Genomic DNA, 20383 nt, shown 5'->3' with positions numbered 1-20383 from the left:
AGCTCAGTTTTTGTATTCTTTGGCACTTTGCTGTGACTTCTGTTTGGCACTTTAAAAATATTTTCTATCTTTGTTAAAGTTCTCACTGGGTTCCTCCATTCTTCTCCCAAGGTCAGTGAGCATCTTTATGATCATTTGAGTTCTTTACCAATTTGAATACTTAGCTCTGTATAATTACAGAGGTCTTTTTCTGAGGTTTTGTCTTGTTCTTTCATTTGAAACATAGTTCTGGTTCCTTATTTTGGTTGACTCTCTGTGTTTGTTTCAATGCATTAAGCAAAACAGCCACCTCTCCCAGTCTTGAGGCAGTGGCCTTGTGTAGATGATGAACCTGATAGTTCAACTTTGCCCGAGTTCTTGGTTGTCTCTTAAACCTTTGTGATTATTTAAATAGCCTGATTTATTCCTGGTATGCCCCTGTTGCTGAAGGTATGCCAAGACCTGTCAATGTTACGAGGGAAAGAATCTCATTTAGCACCGGTTTCAGGCTGACTGGAAGCCAGATTCTCAGGCAGCAGCTTTTAAAGAACATGTGTGTGTGTGTGTGTGTGTGTGTGTGTGTGTGTGTGTGTGGTTCTTGGGGCCTGCAGTCATAATACCTTCCAACCTCCAGGTCAGGATATATGGAGGTGTTCCCTGGGTGGCAGTTGCAAAAATTGGGGCTCCGGACGAGTGTACAAACTTCTTTCTGGGAGGTCTTCTCAAGACGTAGCAAGCCCTAGAGTTTCACAAGAATGGTGTCTCCCTGGTTATGTTTCCTAGGAGTGCCTTAGTAGCCTCTAGATATATGGGAAACCTGAAGTTTGTCCCTCAGGCTGAAGCTCCAGGATAAGTAAATAGGCCTTTTTCACAGGAAGACTGGGTATGTGTTTCAGTCTGCAGTCTTTGCAGTCCTGGATAAGGTGTTGGCCTGCCAAGAACTGTCTGAGAATTTATAACTGTCTGTTATAGTCCCTGGGAGCTCAGGAAAGCCAGCCCCCTGGGCCACTGGGGCCAGGAAAACAAGGGGTATCCCCTGTGTGGTTTGTGTGCACTGGCTTTAGCAGGGCAGCTGGAGAGTGTAGGGGTCAGGGCACGCTCTCTGACTTCAGAAATGGAGTAGGATAATGCCTCAACTGTGTGCACTTGAGGGCTTCAGCCATGGGACTGGAGAGGGCCTTGTCTGCACTGGGAATGCTGGCTCCAGATTGGGTGCTGGAGAAATCCATGACCACTTAACTCCCCAGCCCCAGTTAGGGTATGGGAGAGTGTCACGACCACCTGTGCTGCTGACTTTAGGAAAGGAGTGAGAGAATGCCATGACTGTTCGTGCTCGTCCACCCCAGCCAGAGAGCAGGGTAGTGCGACACCTGCCTGTGCTCTCTGGCCTCAGCAAGGCAATGGGACAGTGCAGGCAGGGGGAGGTGCTGTGTCTGCACAGCCCTGCCTGCAGTCGCAGGGTAGGTGGAGAGTACCCAAATAGCATCTGCTAGCACTTCTGTCTCTAGAGAGAGCCCCAACTGTCACCTGCCCCTCCAGCAGATGCCCCAGACCAGCAAGTGAGTCTCCTTTACATACAGTCGAGGTGCTTTGCAAATTGCTTTTGCACTGGATCCTTGGCATGAGTGAGACTGCATGTGGGACTCTTAAAAGGGGAATCTCAGGGGCGCCTGGGTGGCCCAGTCGGTTAAGCGTCCGACTTCAGCTCAGGTCACGATCTCGCGGTCCGCGAGTTCGAGCCCCGCGTCCGGCTCTGGGCTGATGGCTCAGAGCCTGGAGCCTGCTTCCGATTCTGTGTCTCCCTCTCTCTCTGTCCCTCCCCCGTTCATGCTCTGTCTCTCTCTGTCTCAAAAATAAATAAACGTTAAAAAAAATTTAAAAAAAAGGGGGAATCTCAGTTTCCGATAGCATTTTGGGTACCTTGGGTATCAGCCCCTTGGTTTTCTAAGACAGGTGTTTTGGGGGGCTCATCTCTGGTGTAGATCCCAGGGTTCTCAGAGAAATGCTGAGATGTCTCAACCTCTCCAACCCATTTGGATGTGGTTCTTGTTTTTGTTTTTTTTTTCAATGTTTATTTTTGAGAAAGAGAGCGCGTGCTAGCAGGGAAGGTGCAGAGAGAGAGAGAGAGAGAGAGAGAGAGAGAGGGACAGAGGATCTGAAGTGGGCTTCGTACTGACAGCAGAGAGCCTGACATGGGGCTCAAACTCACGAACTATGAGATCAGGACCTGGGCTGAAGTCGGACGCTCAGCGGAGCCAGCCAGGCGCCCCTTGATGTGGTCCTTTTATCCTTTGTTGTAGAGGAGCAGTTAATCTAGTTTTCAGGTCTTTTTCAGAGAACGACGATCCGTTTGCAGCTAGAGATCCATACGTGCCATGACAGGAGGTCGTGGTGAGTTCAGGTTCTTCCTACACCACCATCTCGGACACCTCCTGTCTACCTCATTGTTAATGGCTGCATTGCATTCCAGTGTATGACTGTACCATGAATCCTGGAAATTCAGGGATTCAATTTCCAGAAGCTGAATATTGGGTCAAAAGGACATGGATTAAAAAAAAATTTTTTTTCATGTTTATTTTTGAGAGAGAGAAAGAGAGAGAGAGACATGAGCAGGGGAGGAGCAGAGCAAGAGGGAGACACAGAATCCAAAGCAGGCTCCAGGCATTGAGCTGTCAGCACAGAGCCCGACATGGGGCTCGAACCCACAAACTGCGAGATCATGACCTGAACTGAAGCCAGTTAACTGACTGAGCCACCCAGGCACCCTGGAAGGACATGCACTTTTTAAGGCATCTGATACATACGACCAGATTGCCTTCCATAGTGTTGAGCACGGTGTGGTTGATTTGTGGTTGTTATCAAATATATTCCCAAGCCATTTAAATTTTTTTGTGTAGATGGATTTGTAGTTCTAAGAATATTATGGAATATAAAACACCATTTGTAATGTTATTTCTTTTTAAAATGTTTTTATTTATTTAAAGAGGGGTAGGAGCAGAGAGAGAGAGAGGGGTGGAGAATCCCAAGTAGGCTCCACGTTGTCAGCACAGAGCCTGACGCAGGGCTGAATCTCATGAACAGTGAGATCATGACCAGAGCCGAAATCATGAGTCAGGCACCTAACCCACTGAGCCACCCTGGCGCCCCTGTAATGTTATATCTATGTGAAAAAATATTTTCTGTTTCCCATCTTTGATTCCATGTTCCAGGAACAGTCTTCCTTGATAACGCTTTATTTGGCACTAACACTTTTCTCACTTTTACTTGTTCTAATCACTACTCCCCACACGAATGCACACATATACATGCTTTTTTATTTCCTGAGGTCATTTTTTTTTTTTTTTTGGCCTTGAGGGGCCTGGGGAGCTGTAATTTTTTTTTTTTTTGATGATGCTTTGTTTTGAAGTTGGAAGTGCAAATAAAACATTCTGTGCTCCCCTTGTCTTACCGTTAGATTTCCTGCAACTTCGGGAATTACAAATTATTCCCTAAGTGCCTGGGCCGAGCTATGAAGCAGGTGTGAGTGTTCATTTTTAGCTCCTCCTCCTCCCCGCCCCCATCATGCAGAACTACCATTCCTGAAGTCACCCCTGCAGGCCTGCACTGTGTGACTGGCTTGACCTGGAAGCACCCAGGTTAACCACCTGGGCCCTCTTCTTCCAGGTCCCCAGCGCGTATGGAAGGGATTGATGGTCTGCTGACCCTGGTGATTGAACATCGGCAGGGCTGGAGTGCTAAGCATTGTCATGGGGGAAGGGCTTGTCCTGTCTTTGTTGACTCTAGAAGCTATGTCGTTTTGTCTTCGTGTGGAACTGTGTTACCTAGAGCGATCATGTGGGTCTCGGCTCAGTGCAGAGGCCTCTCTAGGTAAAGTACTGAAACCCTGGCTGCTTCCATAAGCTCGAGTGTTCTGAGCTTCTCTAGCCATAAATGGCTCCTTTGGAAGCCCCCAAACAAAGCCAGTTCTGTATGTTTTAGTGGATGGTGGCTTGCTCTAGGCTTCCTAAGCCTCCTATAGCGTGTACAATGCCAACTTCTCTTTTTTTCTTTTTTTTTTTTTAAAGCAGTTACACTGTTAAAAAAAATCAAGCCCATCCTTTATGTATAAATGGCATAATGGTAAATAGACCCACTGTTGGTCAAGTTGTTGCTTTTCTTTTTTCTTTTTGGGTAAATACTCAATAACCATATTATTATTGTTATAATTTGAACATCTACTGTGCCAACGGCATCTTATTCCTTGCTTTACGTGTGTTTTTCATGGCATTGCTTTTGTTCCAAACAACCAGATGTTGCATGTGAAAGTTTACATGAAAGTGCCCACGAGTTAGCACATAATTGCTCTTAGGCAAATGTTAGTTTTCTCCCTCTTTAGGTTTGCTCAACTCTAAAATGGGAGAACTAGTTGAGCTATTTCAGAGGTCGGCAAACTGTGACCTGTGGGCTGGCCACCTGGTTTTGTTCTTTAAAATAACAGCTTTCTTGAGATATAATTCACATTCCATAACATTTATCCTTTCAAGTGCACAGTTCGGTGGCTTTTAGCATTCACAGGGTTGTGCATTCACGGGGTTGTGCAGTCACCTTCACACCGTAATGCCAGGACACTGTCATCACCTAAGAACAACTCCTGTACCCGCTGGTACCGTGAAAGTGAATTTTTACTTTTGTAAATGATGGTAAGGACAGGGCCTGATCCTTCCAGGTGTAGGAAGGACTTGTCTAGCAAGTGGCTCATCTACTCGCTCATAAACGGTGGGAGCCACTGCTCTCCTCTTTTCAATGAGTGCAGGGCAATGTGGGTGGATGGAGCCTGCTTTACGCTCGAACACTGTATCTATCCACTGTGTACTGTGAGGACTCGCCTGCCCAACCACTGCTCTGTCCTCCTCTTCAATGCTGAATGGCCACCTAGCATCCTCTCCCAGATTGGCTGGCATCGTTTGCTTTGCAAGCTAGTCTCACAACTCAGGCCTGCAGAGGTGACTTAAGGAAGCACAGTTCTGTAATGGGAGGATGGGGAGGAGGGAGAGCTAAAAAGGAATATCCAGACTGCATCATAGCTCAAGCCCAGGCACTTAGAAAGAGAAGGAGAGGGTGATTGAAGCCCCCCATCTCTGAGCCTCACTTTTCCCACAGGCAGCAGGAAGGCTAGAGGAGCAGGCCTCTATCCTCCCCTTCTTCCCAAGTATACCCCCTCTTGCACCTTTGATTTCTGTGGTAGACAGATAGAGGGTTGGACTCACCAGGGACCACGGGGAGCTCAGATGCCCAGCTGGGAGCACCCAGACCCCGTACGCTTGCCCGGGTCACATAGCTTGCAAGTGTAGAGTCAGGATTCAGACCCAAACAGCCTGGCTTCAGCACTTGGTCCTAACCACTGCTCTCTACTACTCTCTGTAAAGGACATTGCCATCTTTTAAAGTGATGTTGCCTAACTGCAGGTTAGTCAGGGTGACTCAGGTGAGTAAGGTCAGGAAATTATGTCACATGAGGAATACTCAAAGGAGCCAGACATGTTTGGTTTGCACATGAGAAGAACCAACAGATGGGGGAAGAGGGATGACCAAAGCAATACAGAGAACTGTCTTCACACCTTTGTGGACCACAATAAGCTTTACTGAATAGTGCCACAGAGCTGACCCAGGATCACTGAGTAAAATCTATAGTGACTCAGATTCTGACTCAAAATAGGGAAGAAGCTTTTTCAAGTAGAGCAGTCCACCAATGGAATGTCTGACTCAAAGAGAACTTAACCTTCCCATCCTGGGGACTGAATGGGGCACCCAGCAGGGGTGCTCTTGGTGAGGGGATAGAGTGCTACTGCCCTGGGAGGGAGGTTCAACTGATGGCCTCTGGGAGGTGACCTCTAAACCTTTGGATTTTGTAAGACACTAGGTAATGTTCAATCCGGGGGGGGGGGGGGGGGGGAAGGCACAAGTTGGCCTACAGCAAACGCTTATTAAGGAAGCTTTCAGGCAGGGCCATGAACACATGCCCATCTAGGGCCATTGCCACTCCACTGTGGGCGCACACCACAAGCCAGGAGGTGATCTGCGGATCAGTCAACTAAGCTTTTCTACAAAATTTAAGGGGTGGGATTTTTTTTTTTTCATCATAGTAGGGAAAGGTGATAAATAAGAACACGAGAGGGAGATATGGAGACAGAAAAGTTTCATTAAAAGTGAAGTCAGCTGCGGTCGGTAGCAAGGAAGAGGCCCACTCCAGCCGGCCACCTTTGTCCCGCCCTCTTCCTGCCCCGGTCCTGCCCCACCTCGCCCCGCCCACCCATCTTGCCCACGCTCGTCAGCCCCTCAGCAATCCTCAGCTAGCCTCGCCCCGCCCCTGTCCCCGCCCCCTCCCACCCTCGGCCCGCCCTCAGCCCGCCCTCAGCCCGCCCTCAGCCCGCCTTCAGCCCTCCGCTGGCCAGATTTTCACCCTTCTGCTCTGAATAAAGCTCCAATCCCTGTGGGGCTTTATTATTGTACATTTTCTTTTTTAAACAAAACAGTATATGTGAGTCAACTATACTGAAATCAAAGTTTAAAAAAAGAAAGAAAGCATCTTTGATAGTTTCCCCCAAATGGAAATAAAAGCGAGTAAACAAGAGGTGACATACTTGGTGTTCACCAAGCCTGGGCTATTTTAGGCACCAAACAGAGGGAATGGAGAAAATAAAGTTCTTTGGATCCCTGAAGTTCTAATACTCAGGTTTTTTAAACATCCCTTATGTGTATGCTGAGGGGATGGTGTTTAAGCATTTTGAAAAATACAAAAAATATGTGCCATATATTTGGAGGAGTAGTCTTAACTGCTAAGTAGGTACTAGTTTATAGATTTTCACCTTACTCCTACGCAGCAAAAGTTCAATTTGGAGCAAGGTTGTAGAATCACAAAACTTTTGGGTCAAAGGAAACCTCACAAGTATCTAGTTCATCTTCTCTTTCCTCTCCCTACCCTGTCTCAATCCAGGGCTCAAGACCCAGTCACCTACCTTCTGCTTGATTGCCGCCAGAGACAGGAAGCTTATTACCACCAGAGACAACATACATAATGCATTTCGGGGCAATTTATTTGGAAAGTCCTTCTCTACACTGATGGGAGAGCTATAATTTGCAACAGATGACCCCTGCTCTAGCTATAGGACTCGCTGAACCCACAGAAATCTCACGCTCCACAGAAAGATTTGAAGACAGACACCATTAAGTCCTTGTGAAATTCTTTCTTTTAGCCAACAAATATTTCTTTTTGCCCTGGCAGAAGTCCTTAGTTCTATCAGTAATTCCTATATAATGGGGATTTATGTCTCTCTTTCCTTGGGATTCAATTTGCCAAGGTCCCTCTTAGATAGAGTGTCCTTCCCAAAACCGGACACAGTATTTCAGATGTGGACGTAAATAGCCCAGGAATGAATGGCTCTGTCTCTCTTTCTAAACACACCACTTCTAACAAATATCATGCTGGCAGCTCTGTTACATGAACAACACATAAAAACCAGAGTCAACAAAGACTCCCATATTTAGGAGTATTTAAAATTGAAAGGTTATCTTCCTCCCCTGCATCCCTCCCCCCCCCCTTTAAACTCTGGAGGATGATGTAAATACTCTAAAAGGAAAATCCCTCATTCCCCAACATACTGTCTTCCCTAACCTGGCATAAGGTAAGAGACAGCCCCAAAGAAGAGCAGAACCTTGAAGCTCTGACCCCATCCTCCGTGCAAAGGGAAGGGGAAAAAGACAAAATCAGCGGTGCTGAGCACAAACTACTCCCTACACCGCTTTAGATGCTTTATATATCTTGTCTCACTTTGTCTTCTCAGTAACCTTCAAGGTGGGAGCCCTTAGCCCTGTATCATAGAGAGGCTCAGAGAAGTTAAGTGACTTTGCCAGAGTCACACAGCTTTTGGCAGAGTTTGGTATTTAAACCCAGGTCATTTTGACTCCAAAGCCATGTTTTTCCTTCTGCATCTTGTTCCTTCTGAGCCGAACCTGACTAAAGAGGAGGGGGATGCTTGTGGGATAAGCTTTTCCAAACTGAGGAAAGAACAGCTCATGCTAGCCAGACTGAAAGAATTATACCATCCCTTCCCTCTTCCCTCTTTCTTCTCACTGCAATCAAACTCTCTTCCATGTGTGAAATCACCCAGACAATTTAATGCTGCAATCACTAAATCCATGAATTAAAAGACCACATGTCGTCAAAACAACTGGAACGTAAAAACTTTGGAGAGAAGTATGATCATAGGGCTCCTCGTTCCCAAATTCCCACCTAGAAAAGTACTTGTTTCTTGAGCATTTAATGATAAATGCCAGAAAGGGTGGGGTGGGAGAAGTTTCCTTTCAATCAGTGGCTCTTGAACTGTGGTTCCTGGACTAGCGGCCTGAACGCCTGGGAATTTGTTAGAAATGCAGATTCCCCAGCTGACCCCAGACCTAATGAATCCAGAAACTCTGTGGGTAGGGTCCAGCCAGTTTGTTTTATAAGTCCTCCAGGTGCTCTAATGCACACCCAATAAACAATGTTCTCCTGCAGCTTCTGATGGAGAGAGATGTTCTAGGGGAACACGTGGTGGTCTCAGATGGCCTGGGGACTCATTCTTTCAGCCAGGGCCCGTGGCGCCCATGGAGAAACACAGCTTCTCAGAGGTCCTATAGAGGATGCGGACAAAAGGAAAGTGGGGCAGCTGGAAATCCTGCCCTGAAACAAAGTTATCAGTCGGACCAATAGCACGATGCTTAACTTTCACTGTGCATTAACTTAATCCAGAGAACCTGCTAACTGATTTGGAGCAACTGGCAGATAAGGAAGGAAAAAAAAAAAAAAAAAGTCTCGTACTCCCACTGCCAAAAGAGACAAATATCCACATGCCTTCTGCTTTTAGTTTCATTTTTTTGCCCCCGCTGGGAAATGTTCGTGTACATGATAGTAGTCATCTCATGACAAGTTTGGGAGTTGCTACTAAGAATGCTGGATCAAGCCTGTCCCTTTGCATATGGCTCACATTTTCTAGTTCACAAACGAGGCACAAAGAAAGGGGGGAAATGAAGCGACGGGGTGGGAAGGTGCTGTGCCTTGGAGGGGATCCCAGCTGTCAGTGAAGGTCCGAGGCAATTCAAGATGGATTTCTTCGCAGATAGAGAGCTGGAGAAAGCGTTACAAAAAAGGTGGGGGGGGGGGGCGGCGGGGGGTTGCCGGAGGGAAATCATTTCAGGGAAGATTGAGCTAAAATGAGAACCTGACACTGGGCTGGAAGCAAGTCGGACTGGGAAAAGCAAGGAAACACAGCAAGGCCTTGCACCTCATTACGTTGCCTTGTTCTGAAAGCGTGTTTCAGAGAACGCTAGTGCCACAAAACGCTCCCCACTCGAAGTCGATGGAGGGTCCTCCAGTTAAATAAGTTTAGGAATTGCAGCCAACGACATCTTCCTCTTAGAGCTAAATCATCATCATTTGACTTAAGACTCTGAGAAGTGGTGCAGTCAAGAAATCTTTTAATTTTATTCAACCCAGTATTTCCAAAATTATTTGGCTAGAGAACCCCTTCATCCCCAATAATTGCTCGTCACACCCCATAGAACACCAGTGGTATTCAGGACTGTATCAGAGAGGCAGGAGTTAGAATCAGGTGGACGTGTGCAGGGGAGACTGGCGTGGACTGTTTGGGTGACAGCTGGGGCCCCTTGGTAGCAAGGAGAGCAAAGTCCAACAACAGAGAAGCTGCTCTGGGACGTGAGGTCCCACCCCTGTCAGAAGCCCCCCAAGAACAGCCAGAGGCAAGCAGGCCAGCCAATGGGGTGCAGCAGAGGCCCCCATGCTGTCACCCAACCCACTCCTGAGACAGCCTCTCACTGAAGCTGGAGCAAGAGACTCTTCCGGCCACCTCCTTGATTTGAATATGTATCCCATCTCCCTCTCCTCTTTCCCCAAAAGAGTTCCATATGCCAGAGAATTACAAGGCACAAAGAGACCCTGTCAGTCCCCTCAGATGCCAGCACAAGGAGTCACGTCTTTCTCCTTCTCCCTTCCAGGTCTGGGGGACTGCCAGCTGCTAGGACTAGGTGCTGCAATCATGCCACCTCTCTGTCTCTGGACCTGTTTCCTCCTCTGTGAAATGTTTGGGTTACACTGGTGATCATTAAGATTTTCCTTTTTTTCCAGCTCTCTCAATTCTGAAATTTTATGACAGTTGGGAGCCAGGGCTCCAGATTCTTGTGCTGTTAAGAACTAGCTGCAACATTTGAACAAATAACTTCTGCTTTGTGTGCCTCTCCTATAAAAGATTGGCACACAGGGTGACCCTGACGCCCCAGTGAGATCATGCATAGATCATCGGTGGTGAGTGAGGAGCCCCCGTAAAGCTGAAGTGGTATTTTCCATTTGGGGCATGGTGGCAGTGGGTGATAGTTGTCTATGTGTGTAGTCTGTTAGTCTCCTTTGTTTTTCTCACTGCTGTCCTTGCCTTCAGTCCCCTGTCTGCTTTGTCCTGTGAGCTGGTATTCGCTTTGCTCCTCTGTACTCCTCAGTTACTCAAATGCATTTGTTGAGTGTGCTAGCCTCCCACGTTCTTCCAGATGTCCAGGAGTTGGGCTAATGTTGAAGACTAACAGGCTTAAAATAATTTCACATTTGTCTTAATTTAGACAGAGGTTGACCTGAAATATACCATTGGGCTGTTTATGCAAAGGGCCTCTTGCCAAAAATATTTAAGTATATGAGTCAGAGATGAAATTTGCTTACCTAAAACACACTGTTTTAAAGTACCTTTAGTGATTTTTCTGCCTGGATGATGTATCCACTGATGCAAGTGAGATTAGTTAAAGTCCCCTACTATTATTATATTACCATCAATTTCTCTCTTTATGTCCATTAATATTTGCTTTATGTATTTAGATGCTCTAGTGTTGGGTGCATACATATTTGCCGTTGTTCTATCTTCCTGTATTAATCTCTTTATCATTATGTAATGTCCTTCTTTGTCTCTTGTGATAGTCTTCATGCTAAAGTCTATTTTGTCTGATATTAGTATCACTACCCTGGCTTCTTTTTTCACTCCCATTTGCGTGGTAAATATTTTTCTGTCCCCTCACTTTCAGTCTATATGTGTCTTTAGGTCTGAGATGAGTCTCTTATAGGCAGCATTTAGATGGGTTTTGTATTTTTTTAACCCATTCCACCACTCTGTGTCTTTTGATTAGAGCATTTAGGCCATTTACATTTAAAATAATCATTGATAGGTATGTATTTATTGACATTTTGTTGATTGTTTTCTTGTTCTTCTCTGTTCCTTTCTTACTCTTTTGCTCTCTTTCTTTGTGATGGATGAGTTTCTGTGGTGTTCTGTTTGGCTTTCTTTCTCTTTATTTTTTGTGTATCAATTATAGGTTTTGGGTTTGTGGTTACTGTGAAGTTCATATACAGTATCCTTGGTGTATAAAAGCCTATATTAAGTATGTCAGTTACATTCAACAGTATAGTTAAGCAGTGAGTAGCCTCACTTAGGTTGATGTGCAAACACTTTGTGTCTGAGGGAAGACCCATCAATTAATATTTCAGCTTTCCCAGGATGCTCCAGAGTGGAATAGGAGCAAATCCCATGGTTTGTTATCAATACCATTGGGCCTGGAACAACCCCGAGCTTTGAAACCTGCGTAGCGAGATACTAGAAGTAGCTAATCACCTTTTCAATTCCTCTTGGCCCCGGATTTTCCCATAAATTAAGTATGAGAGTTGATTAATTTGAGGCTGGGGTGGGGGGAGTTGGAACAAAGGGGATGACCTATTAACTTAAAGCTTTAAGTTTTCAAGGGAGGAAGCCAAACTAAGTAGAATTTACATGTTGATTGTGTGTATATAAACCATCAATTCCACAGAATTTACAGCCTGGTTGCTTTTCTGCAGGAAGTTGTACTTCTCTCCTCTGAGACTAATTGAACTGTTCCTATATGAAAACAGAATTTCCCTTCTCCCACTAAAACTTTCTCAAACTTTTTGCTGACTTTAAACTACCTCTTCCCCCTGGGACTGGTCAGACTAGGATGTTCTTTGGTTTCTATCAGAGAATCTGGCTGTGCCCTTTTTTTTTAAATTGTTTTTTTAACGTTTATTTATTTTTGAGACAGAGAGAGACAGAGCATGAACGGGGGAGGGGCAGAGAGAGAGGGAGACACAGAATCCGAAGCGGGCCCCAGGCTCTGAGCTGTCAGCACAGAGCCCGACGCGGGGCTCGAACTCACAGACCACGAGATCATGACCTGAGCCGAAGTCGGACGCTTAACCAACTGAGCCACCCAGGCGCCCCTAGCTGGGCCCTTTTTGAGTGTACAGATAGTTTGGTGAAAAATAACACGATGATAATAAAAATAAATAGCTAAGCTTCTCTGGGCACTTACCATGTGAGCTCAGTGCTTTATTTACATTTTCTAATTTAATTCTTGCAACCACCAAGTGAGGTAAGTACAATGGTCTCCGGTTTATAAGTAGCCACGGGCAGTCTGAGGCTTGGTTTGATGAAGAGACGTACCCAGGCCGCAGAGGGTTGGAAAGAGAAGTGGTTAGCTTCCGTGGTGGAGCTGGTTAGTCAAGCTGGGCTACTGTCTGACTCCATGACCCATGCTTTCTGTCTCCCTATAACTTCTTTTTCCTCAAGAAGACATCTTGAAAACTCCCCAGGACAACTCACAAGCAGCCCCTCGATGAAGAATCACAGACGAATAGCTTGGGGCTCCTTGAGCAAAGGGAGGTGACCTTACTGGTTGCCTCTTGACTTCCGGCAGCCCGAGATCTCGCTCGGCTCCTCCGAGCGCCCGTTGCTGCGTGCCCCAGGCCTCAGAGGAGTGTGACAATAATTCCTTGTTCAAGTCCAGTGCTCTGGGACTCAGCAGCACCTCCCAACCTGAGGATTTTGTAATCTGGAGTCTATTCCCGGAGCCTGGTTTGAGGAAAATGCTGAGGGCCCTGAGGAAAAAGGGTCTGTGTTTGGGCCTGTGGGCCTGGCTGGGGGCTGGAAGGCAGCGTCCCCATGCCGGTAGGGATACAATGGGCACACTCAGTGGGCATGTGGCCCTGGGGACCTGCTTCAGCCCAGAGGTCAGATTATATCCCCTGAAACAAAGCGTTGGGTTTAGCCTCCTACTCATTCATTTCGTTCGCTCCTCAGTAGCTCTGGCTGGGACTCTGCATGCCCAGAAGGAGGGGGCTTTTATCCAGCCATTCTCCACGGCCTGGGCCTGCGTGACCACAGCATCCAGCCCCGGCAGGCAGCACTTGGCCAGAGGCACGACTTCCAGTGTTGGACTTTGGCGACAGAGTCCTCGCAGAGAGAGAGGGAGGCCAGCCACGGCCAGGGGAGCCGTGGGGCCTTGGAGTGAGTCAGTGTGGCCGCCCAGCCCTGGGGACTGGTTTCTCCACAGGTGATTATTGGCCAGGGAGGAGAAAGCAGCCAGCCAGGCTCCATTAAAATGCTGCCACGGGCAAGGAATCATCTAGGAACTGTCCCCTGCAGGGCTGACAGAGTCTGGAGGGGTAAACTCCCAAGTCTCCAGCAGGGTTTCCCACCCAAGCCTCTGGAGGTTACTAAGGGAGCTCCGGCCCCAGAGGAGGCCGGCTTGCCAGGTGTTTCTGACACAGCTGAGAGCAATCATCACTGCAGCCACCTTGTATCCAGCCATCTCCCGTGCCAGGACTGGACTCACACTGTCTGTTTTCTTTGCCAGAGCCCTCCAGGCTTGGCGACGTTATCCCCATTTCATAAATGGGGCTCAAAGAGCTAAGTCACGTGCCTCATTTGTAACTGGCCAGACCCGGATGCAAACCCGGGAATGGGTTTCTCCTATTCCATCCTTAGCTTTCTCAGAGGGTAGCACTGACTCGACCCAAGATATTGATCAGGGGGTGAGCATCTAGGGCAGCAACCGCAGCCATGGAGTTTATGGATAGCTCCACGAGATGAAATGGGAGTGGAAAATGGCACTGGAGTACAGGCACTGAGTGTAGTTTCTCTACGTGGGCAGTCAAGGTGAGCGCCTCATTGATACACAGTCATCATACTGGTACGTCCTCCGTCTTGGTCTTACCCTGATTTCTGTGGGTAGGCCTGTAGCCAGACAACCGGTCTTGGGGACAACTACAGCTTTTGGTACACACACAAGAGCCGAAGCCATTCCGCGGTTTTCTGCCTTTCTCACCCGGGCCATCGGATCTGTCTTCCGTGTAAACCCTCTCTTCTTCCCCAGTCAATGTGTATTTTATTACTGTCCATCCTTGATTCCAATTATGCCCTTGATCCCCAGAGGCACTTTTTTCACATGTTAATATCTTTGCAGTTGGCACCCATTCTGTCATTGAGGTCTACGTTTAAAGTAGTGGGGCTGTTTAAATTGCTGCTACCTTTTTAGAACTGATGGGGACCAAGAACGGGGGCCATATGATAATTCAAGCATTTATTCAACTCATCAGATGCCTCCATTATGCTAGATGCTTAGGAGATATAAATAACCAGCATGCAATCCCTTGCCTTAGGAAGGTCACAGTCTTGAGGGGGAGATAAGGGCTCCTAATTTAAGGAGCCAGGGTGTATGGAGGATCAGAGGAGAGAAGGCGGGGAGTCGGGGACCACTTGGCGGAGAAGGTGCATCGTGAAGAGGGTGGGAATACAAAGGGGCTAGGAGGGGGTGGGGATGGTTTGGGGAATGGTATTCTGGACCACTGACTAGTCGGAGCAGACAAATGTTCAGAATCATGAAATCCTGTGAGGCGTTTGCCGGCTTCAAAGGGTTTGCTGTGGTTCCAGTGGAGGGCACTTGTGGAGACATGGGTGTAAAATGAGGTCGCAGGGATAGGCAGGGGGCAGATCTTGGGGGACCTTGAGCTCCACACAAATGAGCTTAATCTCCATCCTGAATCCAATGGCAAATCACCGAGTGGTTTTCAGCCGGGGGGGTGATGCCCTGATTTGTGTAGAGGAGCTCCATGTTGGGAAACGGTTGGGAAAGAGGATGGTGGGGTGGGGTGGGAGGAAATGGACAGAGTGACGGCTGTTGCAAGAGAGAGAAAAGTCACCCTGAATGAAGCAAAAGCCTCATTTTTATTTACTATTCCTAGACAGGGTGGGCCTGATTATGGAGGCTTGAGGTGAATCGCTCAGTGTTACAGCGGGGCCTCTAGAACCTGCAGGTGGAAGTGGCTTTGTTCTTACCTTAACCCCGTCATCTAGCGGGCAACTGCTAGTGACGTGCCACCCGATCAGTAGGCAGGCTGACTATGTGAACGAACGGATGCTGGGAAAAGCTAGAAAAAGAAGAAGAGCTCACTACCTGTCGATGCCTGTTAAAGAAGAGTCCTATCAGCCTGCAGCGGTGAATTTCCAACTTGCACTTGCCAAATTAGCTCACCAGCCAGAATTGTTTACGAGTGGATGGGGCCGTATGCCAGTGCTCAGGGGGGAAAATGTGCAGGTCTTGGTGAGAACCATCACAGGGAGGACGAAGTGGATATATCTGGGTATGAGATAGGCTATTCATCATTCAAAGTCATGAGAAAGAAATAGGTAGGTTGTGTGGTTGTGCCTGGGAATTACACAGAAGACGCATAATCCATGTTGTTGGCCGACTGACCCACCTGCAATAGACAGTGGGGACAGAGGCTGGGTGAGAGGAGGAAAGAGCTCCTCTGCCACGGTGGCAACGCCTTGGAAGGGGTGGGAGATGACTGCTGATATGGCGACGCCAGACTTACGGTTCTCTTCCCCCCCCCCCCCCGCTTCCCCGAACAGGTGCAGTGCCATACTTACACAGGGTACTGCTGGTGTGTCACCCCAGATGGGAAGCCCATCAGTGGCTCTTCTGTGCAGAATAAAACTCCTGTATGTTCAGGTACCGTAGGGAGGGGCGGGAAGAAAGAAAAGAGCTGGAGAGAGACCCTTAGCTGGTCTCCTGCCTCTCGCGGGGGAACCTTTGAAAACTGGTTGAAAGACGGGTGGTGGTTAGGAGCCCTCTTCCAGGTCAGGGAGGGTTCCATTCGAACACGCTGCTCTGCAGTCAGCTGGATGATGGGGTCCGTATAGGCCCATGTGTGTGTATTTCTTTATTTTGAGTTTAGGTTTCTGGTTCAGTGCTCTCTTCCCAAGCATCAGCTGTGACCCCTCGAGAATGGCATATAAATTTTTAGCTTGGGTGCTCTGCTTGCTGGTGGCCTCAGGAGCACTTTATTGAGATAGATTTTAAGACCGTTATGGGAGTTCAGCATCAGAGGCTGAATGATCAACTAGTGATGTCTGTCATGGGCACACGAGAGGAGAGTGGTGGCATGATGCCATATATTTGTCCCTCCCCCCCCCCGCCCCCGACAAATGTAATGTAGAGTAACGGAAAACTTCCATGGCAGTGGCCCTCAATTCTGGCTGTCATCGGCAGTGCCTGGGGAATTAAAGAGCCCAGGTGTCGAGGCTCCTCCCCATATAGTCTGATCCAGTAGGTCTGGAATGAGACCTGGAGTCCACATGTTCGCGAAGCTTCTCAGGTGGTTTTGGTGACTAGACAAGCTAGGGGAATCATTGCTTTCTAGTGACCCATTACATAAGCCCATAGCATAATTAAGTTCCTTTCTATTTCAAACTCTATAAGCATAGAGACATTTTGCTCTCAGGTCAGCCTCGTGGGATTGTGCGTTTTGGATTTATATAAGCTCCACACTTTCCACTTCCATTCAGATAGTAGGGGACTTGGGAGTCACTCCCTTAATTCACTATGTGGCTCAGTCCTCATTCAAGAAAGCCTGTCCAGCCACAAGCTGCTTCATATTTCTTCGTATCTCTGTGTATAAGGTTTTATTTATTTACTTATTTTTAATTTTTAAGTGCAAGCAAATTATAAAACATTTTTCTAAAACCTATGGGAAACTCCAAGGGTTAGCAGTCCTGCCATCCTAACGTTTTTCTGTTTTCATAAAACGTATTCATTTTCTACTGGCCCTGCTATATAAAGGGAGCGGTAAGAAAGGGCAGTGAGCATCTACATTAGGAAACCAAGATTTGCAGGCCAAAATGGAAAGTTTACTTTATTTGTGGTTTACATGGAAACTGGAAACCTTAATTGGGGTTGGTGTGGGGCAGGGCAGGAATGAGCCCTCCTTGCAAATGACCTGGAAAGTTTCATTTAAAGCAAACAAATGCACCAGAAACAGGCCACGCAGGGGAATATAATTGAATTCTCACAAAACTAGTATATGGAGAAGGGGTATGATACGGAGTGAGAAAATAGGGATTCTTTGTTTCTCCTGGTGGTGGGACCTCTCTGCATATGCCCTTATGTGGGTGAGCTGCCCCTGCCCTGCATGTTGTGGGTTCCATGAGGAAGACAGGTGCCACAGGGTCAGGACCGTGGGATGGGTGCATGTGGCATCCTAGCACATGCAGGGCGAAGCGTTCGGCCAAACACACACACACCACCCCCTCCTCGAGGAATAGGCCGCGTCTAGAAAATTGTTTCCATGCCTCAGACTATTTTGGCCCATTCAGTACAATTGGGCCAACAATTTTCTACTTAATGCAGATGGAAAATCGCCGATTTCCTGCCCTAACCAGCAAGGGATGTGAATCATTGCATTTGCAGTAAGAGGGGTTTCTTTTCAGTTGGCCCTACTGAGTGGACATGGCTCAGAACATGGCGGTGGTGGGAACTGGGGGAGATGGGGAGCGAAGGTGAGGGGCAGTTATCGGAACGTTACTCACCAGGGAGTTATGTAGATGTGGAGTTTTATAAAAAATCTGGTCACGGCTGTTGCCTGGAAATCATGGTTCACCTCACCGGTACTGTGATATCAGTGACATTGATGTTAAACAAACCCCACTTGACATGTATGTATGTACTAGCTTTGTATATAATGTCCCTAGACGTGTATACAATGTATGTATATACATAACCAACCACACGCTCATAACATGAGGCTTTGCCAGCTCTTTGAAAGAAACCAACAACCACAATGCATTCTGAATGTCTATGTTTTTGTTTCCCTTTTACCCAAGGTTCAGTCACCGACAAGCCCTTGAGCCAGGGTAACTCAGGAAGGAAAGGTGAGTAGAGTTTTATGCTCTATCCAAATGTTTGCTTCTAAAGCCAGTCCAAGGAGAGTTCTAGACAAGATGGAAGGAGCCTGGGTGTAAGCTAAAAGTCCCCCACAGAAAACCTCCATTCTTATTCTGGGCTTCCTCCTAGAAGCACCGGAGGTAAGTAAGGCTCGTACCGTGGTGGGGACCAAGCTCGCAGACGTTCTGAGGGATGGGAGTGAGTACGGCATACAGAGCTGGCAGGGCCCCTGAGAATCTTGGTTCCTGGGCAGTTCAGTCCATCAGCTACCACGTAGCCGGCATTACGCCAAAAAAGACGATGAAGGCAGGCATGTCCAAGTCTGCCCCGACCCTCTTGCTTTGGAAAGTCGGTTGAACATTTTTTCCCTTCCCCGACTCTCCTTAATAATTCATTGTTCCAGCCCATCTGGATTTTCTTCGCTAAGACTAGCCTGGCTGCACGGGCTTGCCACCTGGGCAGCCGTTGTCTTGGGATTCCCAATCATCCTGTCTTTAAACTTGTGTCTTGTTAAGTCCAGCGGGACAGTGAAGCCTGCATGTGCACATCCGCGTCACCCTGTTGGCCTATGGTTTTTGTGATGCACGCAGTACGCTTTCCCCAGAACAACATCAAATAAAAAAATGTAAAACACCACGACAAGTCAAGAGAGACGCCATGGAAGAGAGGATAAAACTTTATAGTTTAGTGCCCTTAATGGCACGGTGTTCCCGCCTTTTGAACAAAGGGCCTTGCATTTTCATTTTGCACTGGGCCCTACAAATTATGTGGCTAACCTCAATTAAGGCATTTGTCTGAGTGCTATTTAGTGGAGCCGCCGACATGAGGAACAGGTCCCTGGGATATGCGGACCATAATTTCCAGCGTGGAGGACACTAAGCTCCACCACCGCTTACCTTCAGGACCACACACACACACACACACACACACGCACACACACACAGCTTGTAGCGGCATGCAGAACAAGTATCAATTTCACTGTGTGCGCAGGCACTCTAGAACCTCCATTTCGGGCTCTTGGGTAAAATCCAGACGGGGGATGATTGCATCCGAATCTGGGCCTCGGGAATTTCATGTTTGTAAATGCCCACGTGGAGAGCCGGGCCTACAGAGGATCAGTGTGAGGTTCCCCGGGCTTGTCCTGCACGTGCTGTCACGAGGAGACTGAGGCAAGACCCTGGTCCCCTGCCCCGAATCCTTATTCCATGGGGGTAGGAAGAAGAGGCAAGGTCACCCTGCCCGATTGCGGGAAACGAGAATCTGGAGAGCCTGCTGCCCCCCAGTGCAGGTGCTCCGAGAAGTCACGGAAGCGGAGCATAGTGATACCACTAGAAAACGTGGACTAATGGGCCTTCCCGCAAGCAGGAATGAGTAAGTGGGTAAAAAGAAGGGAGCAAATGCCTTTCTAGGTCTCTCCCAGGACAGGGAGAGGTAGCCGTGTGTGTTGGTGGTTCCCTTTTGGGTGGGAAAGTGGGAGAAGGGCGTGAATCATTCTTCCTGCAAAGACCTGAACTCCTCAACCCTGTGAATGGCACGTGCCCGTCTATAGTTTGCTGGAATTGGAAAGGGGAGCTGCCTTTAATTTTGCTTGTTGCAACTAAAGACTTCAGGAACATCGCCTCTATCCTGGGGCATGAGGTCGTGGTAGTAGAAAAAACGCTTGGCAATCGTGCAAAACATACCACCCAGATTTTCCCCACCAGAGAGAACTGAGGGCATGAGGCTGAATGAAGCCCCCACACTGAGAAAGGCAGACGATAGGATTTTAGTTCTTAAACCGCACAGAGAAGTACTTTCCAGGTTGATGTGGCTTTGCACCCAGTGGGCAACAAAAGAAACAGACCTGTGGTCATTGTGGCTTCCTGGTGATCCAGCTGGAAGAGGGCAGGGGACCCTGATTCCTCCAGGGATGGTGCAAGGAATAGGGGTAGAGTCTGACGCCTCCTCTCAGAGACAAGTTGCTCAGTTTCCAGCATTTTGTTCCCCTACTCCAGATGGGTTCCTGCCTCCCAGATGGCTCTGCGGAGGCTTCCTCTGTGGTGCAGAAGCCCAGTGGGGGATGCTAGGACTCGCTCATCTCTGGAGACTTGACTTTTGCCCATAGCCTCTCCTTCCTTCTACTTTGGAGGACCTATATAGGTGCTAACCCTCTCCTCTTTGTCTGTCGTAGGCCGTGCAGAGAAAAGCAGGCTCAGGCCACCTGTAGGAAGGGCCACCTGAAGCCACACCTGTCCAGGAAGCTGGGGTTTGAAGGGGGACAGGGTGCGAGAGGGCATTTGTAATATCCTGTGTCGGCCGCTGAGGTCCCTCTCTCGGCTGCCACT

At 47.9% G+C, this 20383-nt stretch overlaps 1 protein-coding gene across 1 annotated transcript in view; it reads left to right on the top strand.

Moving 5' to 3' along the window:
* The window catches only part of SMOC1 (SPARC related modular calcium binding 1), a 156045-nt gene that overhangs the window by 89664 nt on the left and 45998 nt on the right, over nucleotides 1-20383 (top strand). Inside the window, 2 exon segments of the mRNA XM_047079746.1 lie at nucleotides 15749-15848; nucleotides 17999-18046. Of these exon segments, the coding sequence (XP_046935702.1) occupies nucleotides 15749-15848; nucleotides 17999-18046 (148 nt within the window).

The sequence above is a fragment of the Lynx rufus genome, unplaced genomic scaffold (genome assembly GCF_022079265.1).
Source record: "Lynx rufus isolate CCGP_SWC_20201006 ecotype Redwood Valley unplaced genomic scaffold, mLynRuf1.p SCAF_17, whole genome shotgun sequence".
Lineage (NCBI taxonomy): Eukaryota > Metazoa > Chordata > Mammalia > Carnivora > Felidae > Lynx > Lynx rufus.
This window is presented reverse-complemented; position numbering and strand designations above follow the sequence as displayed.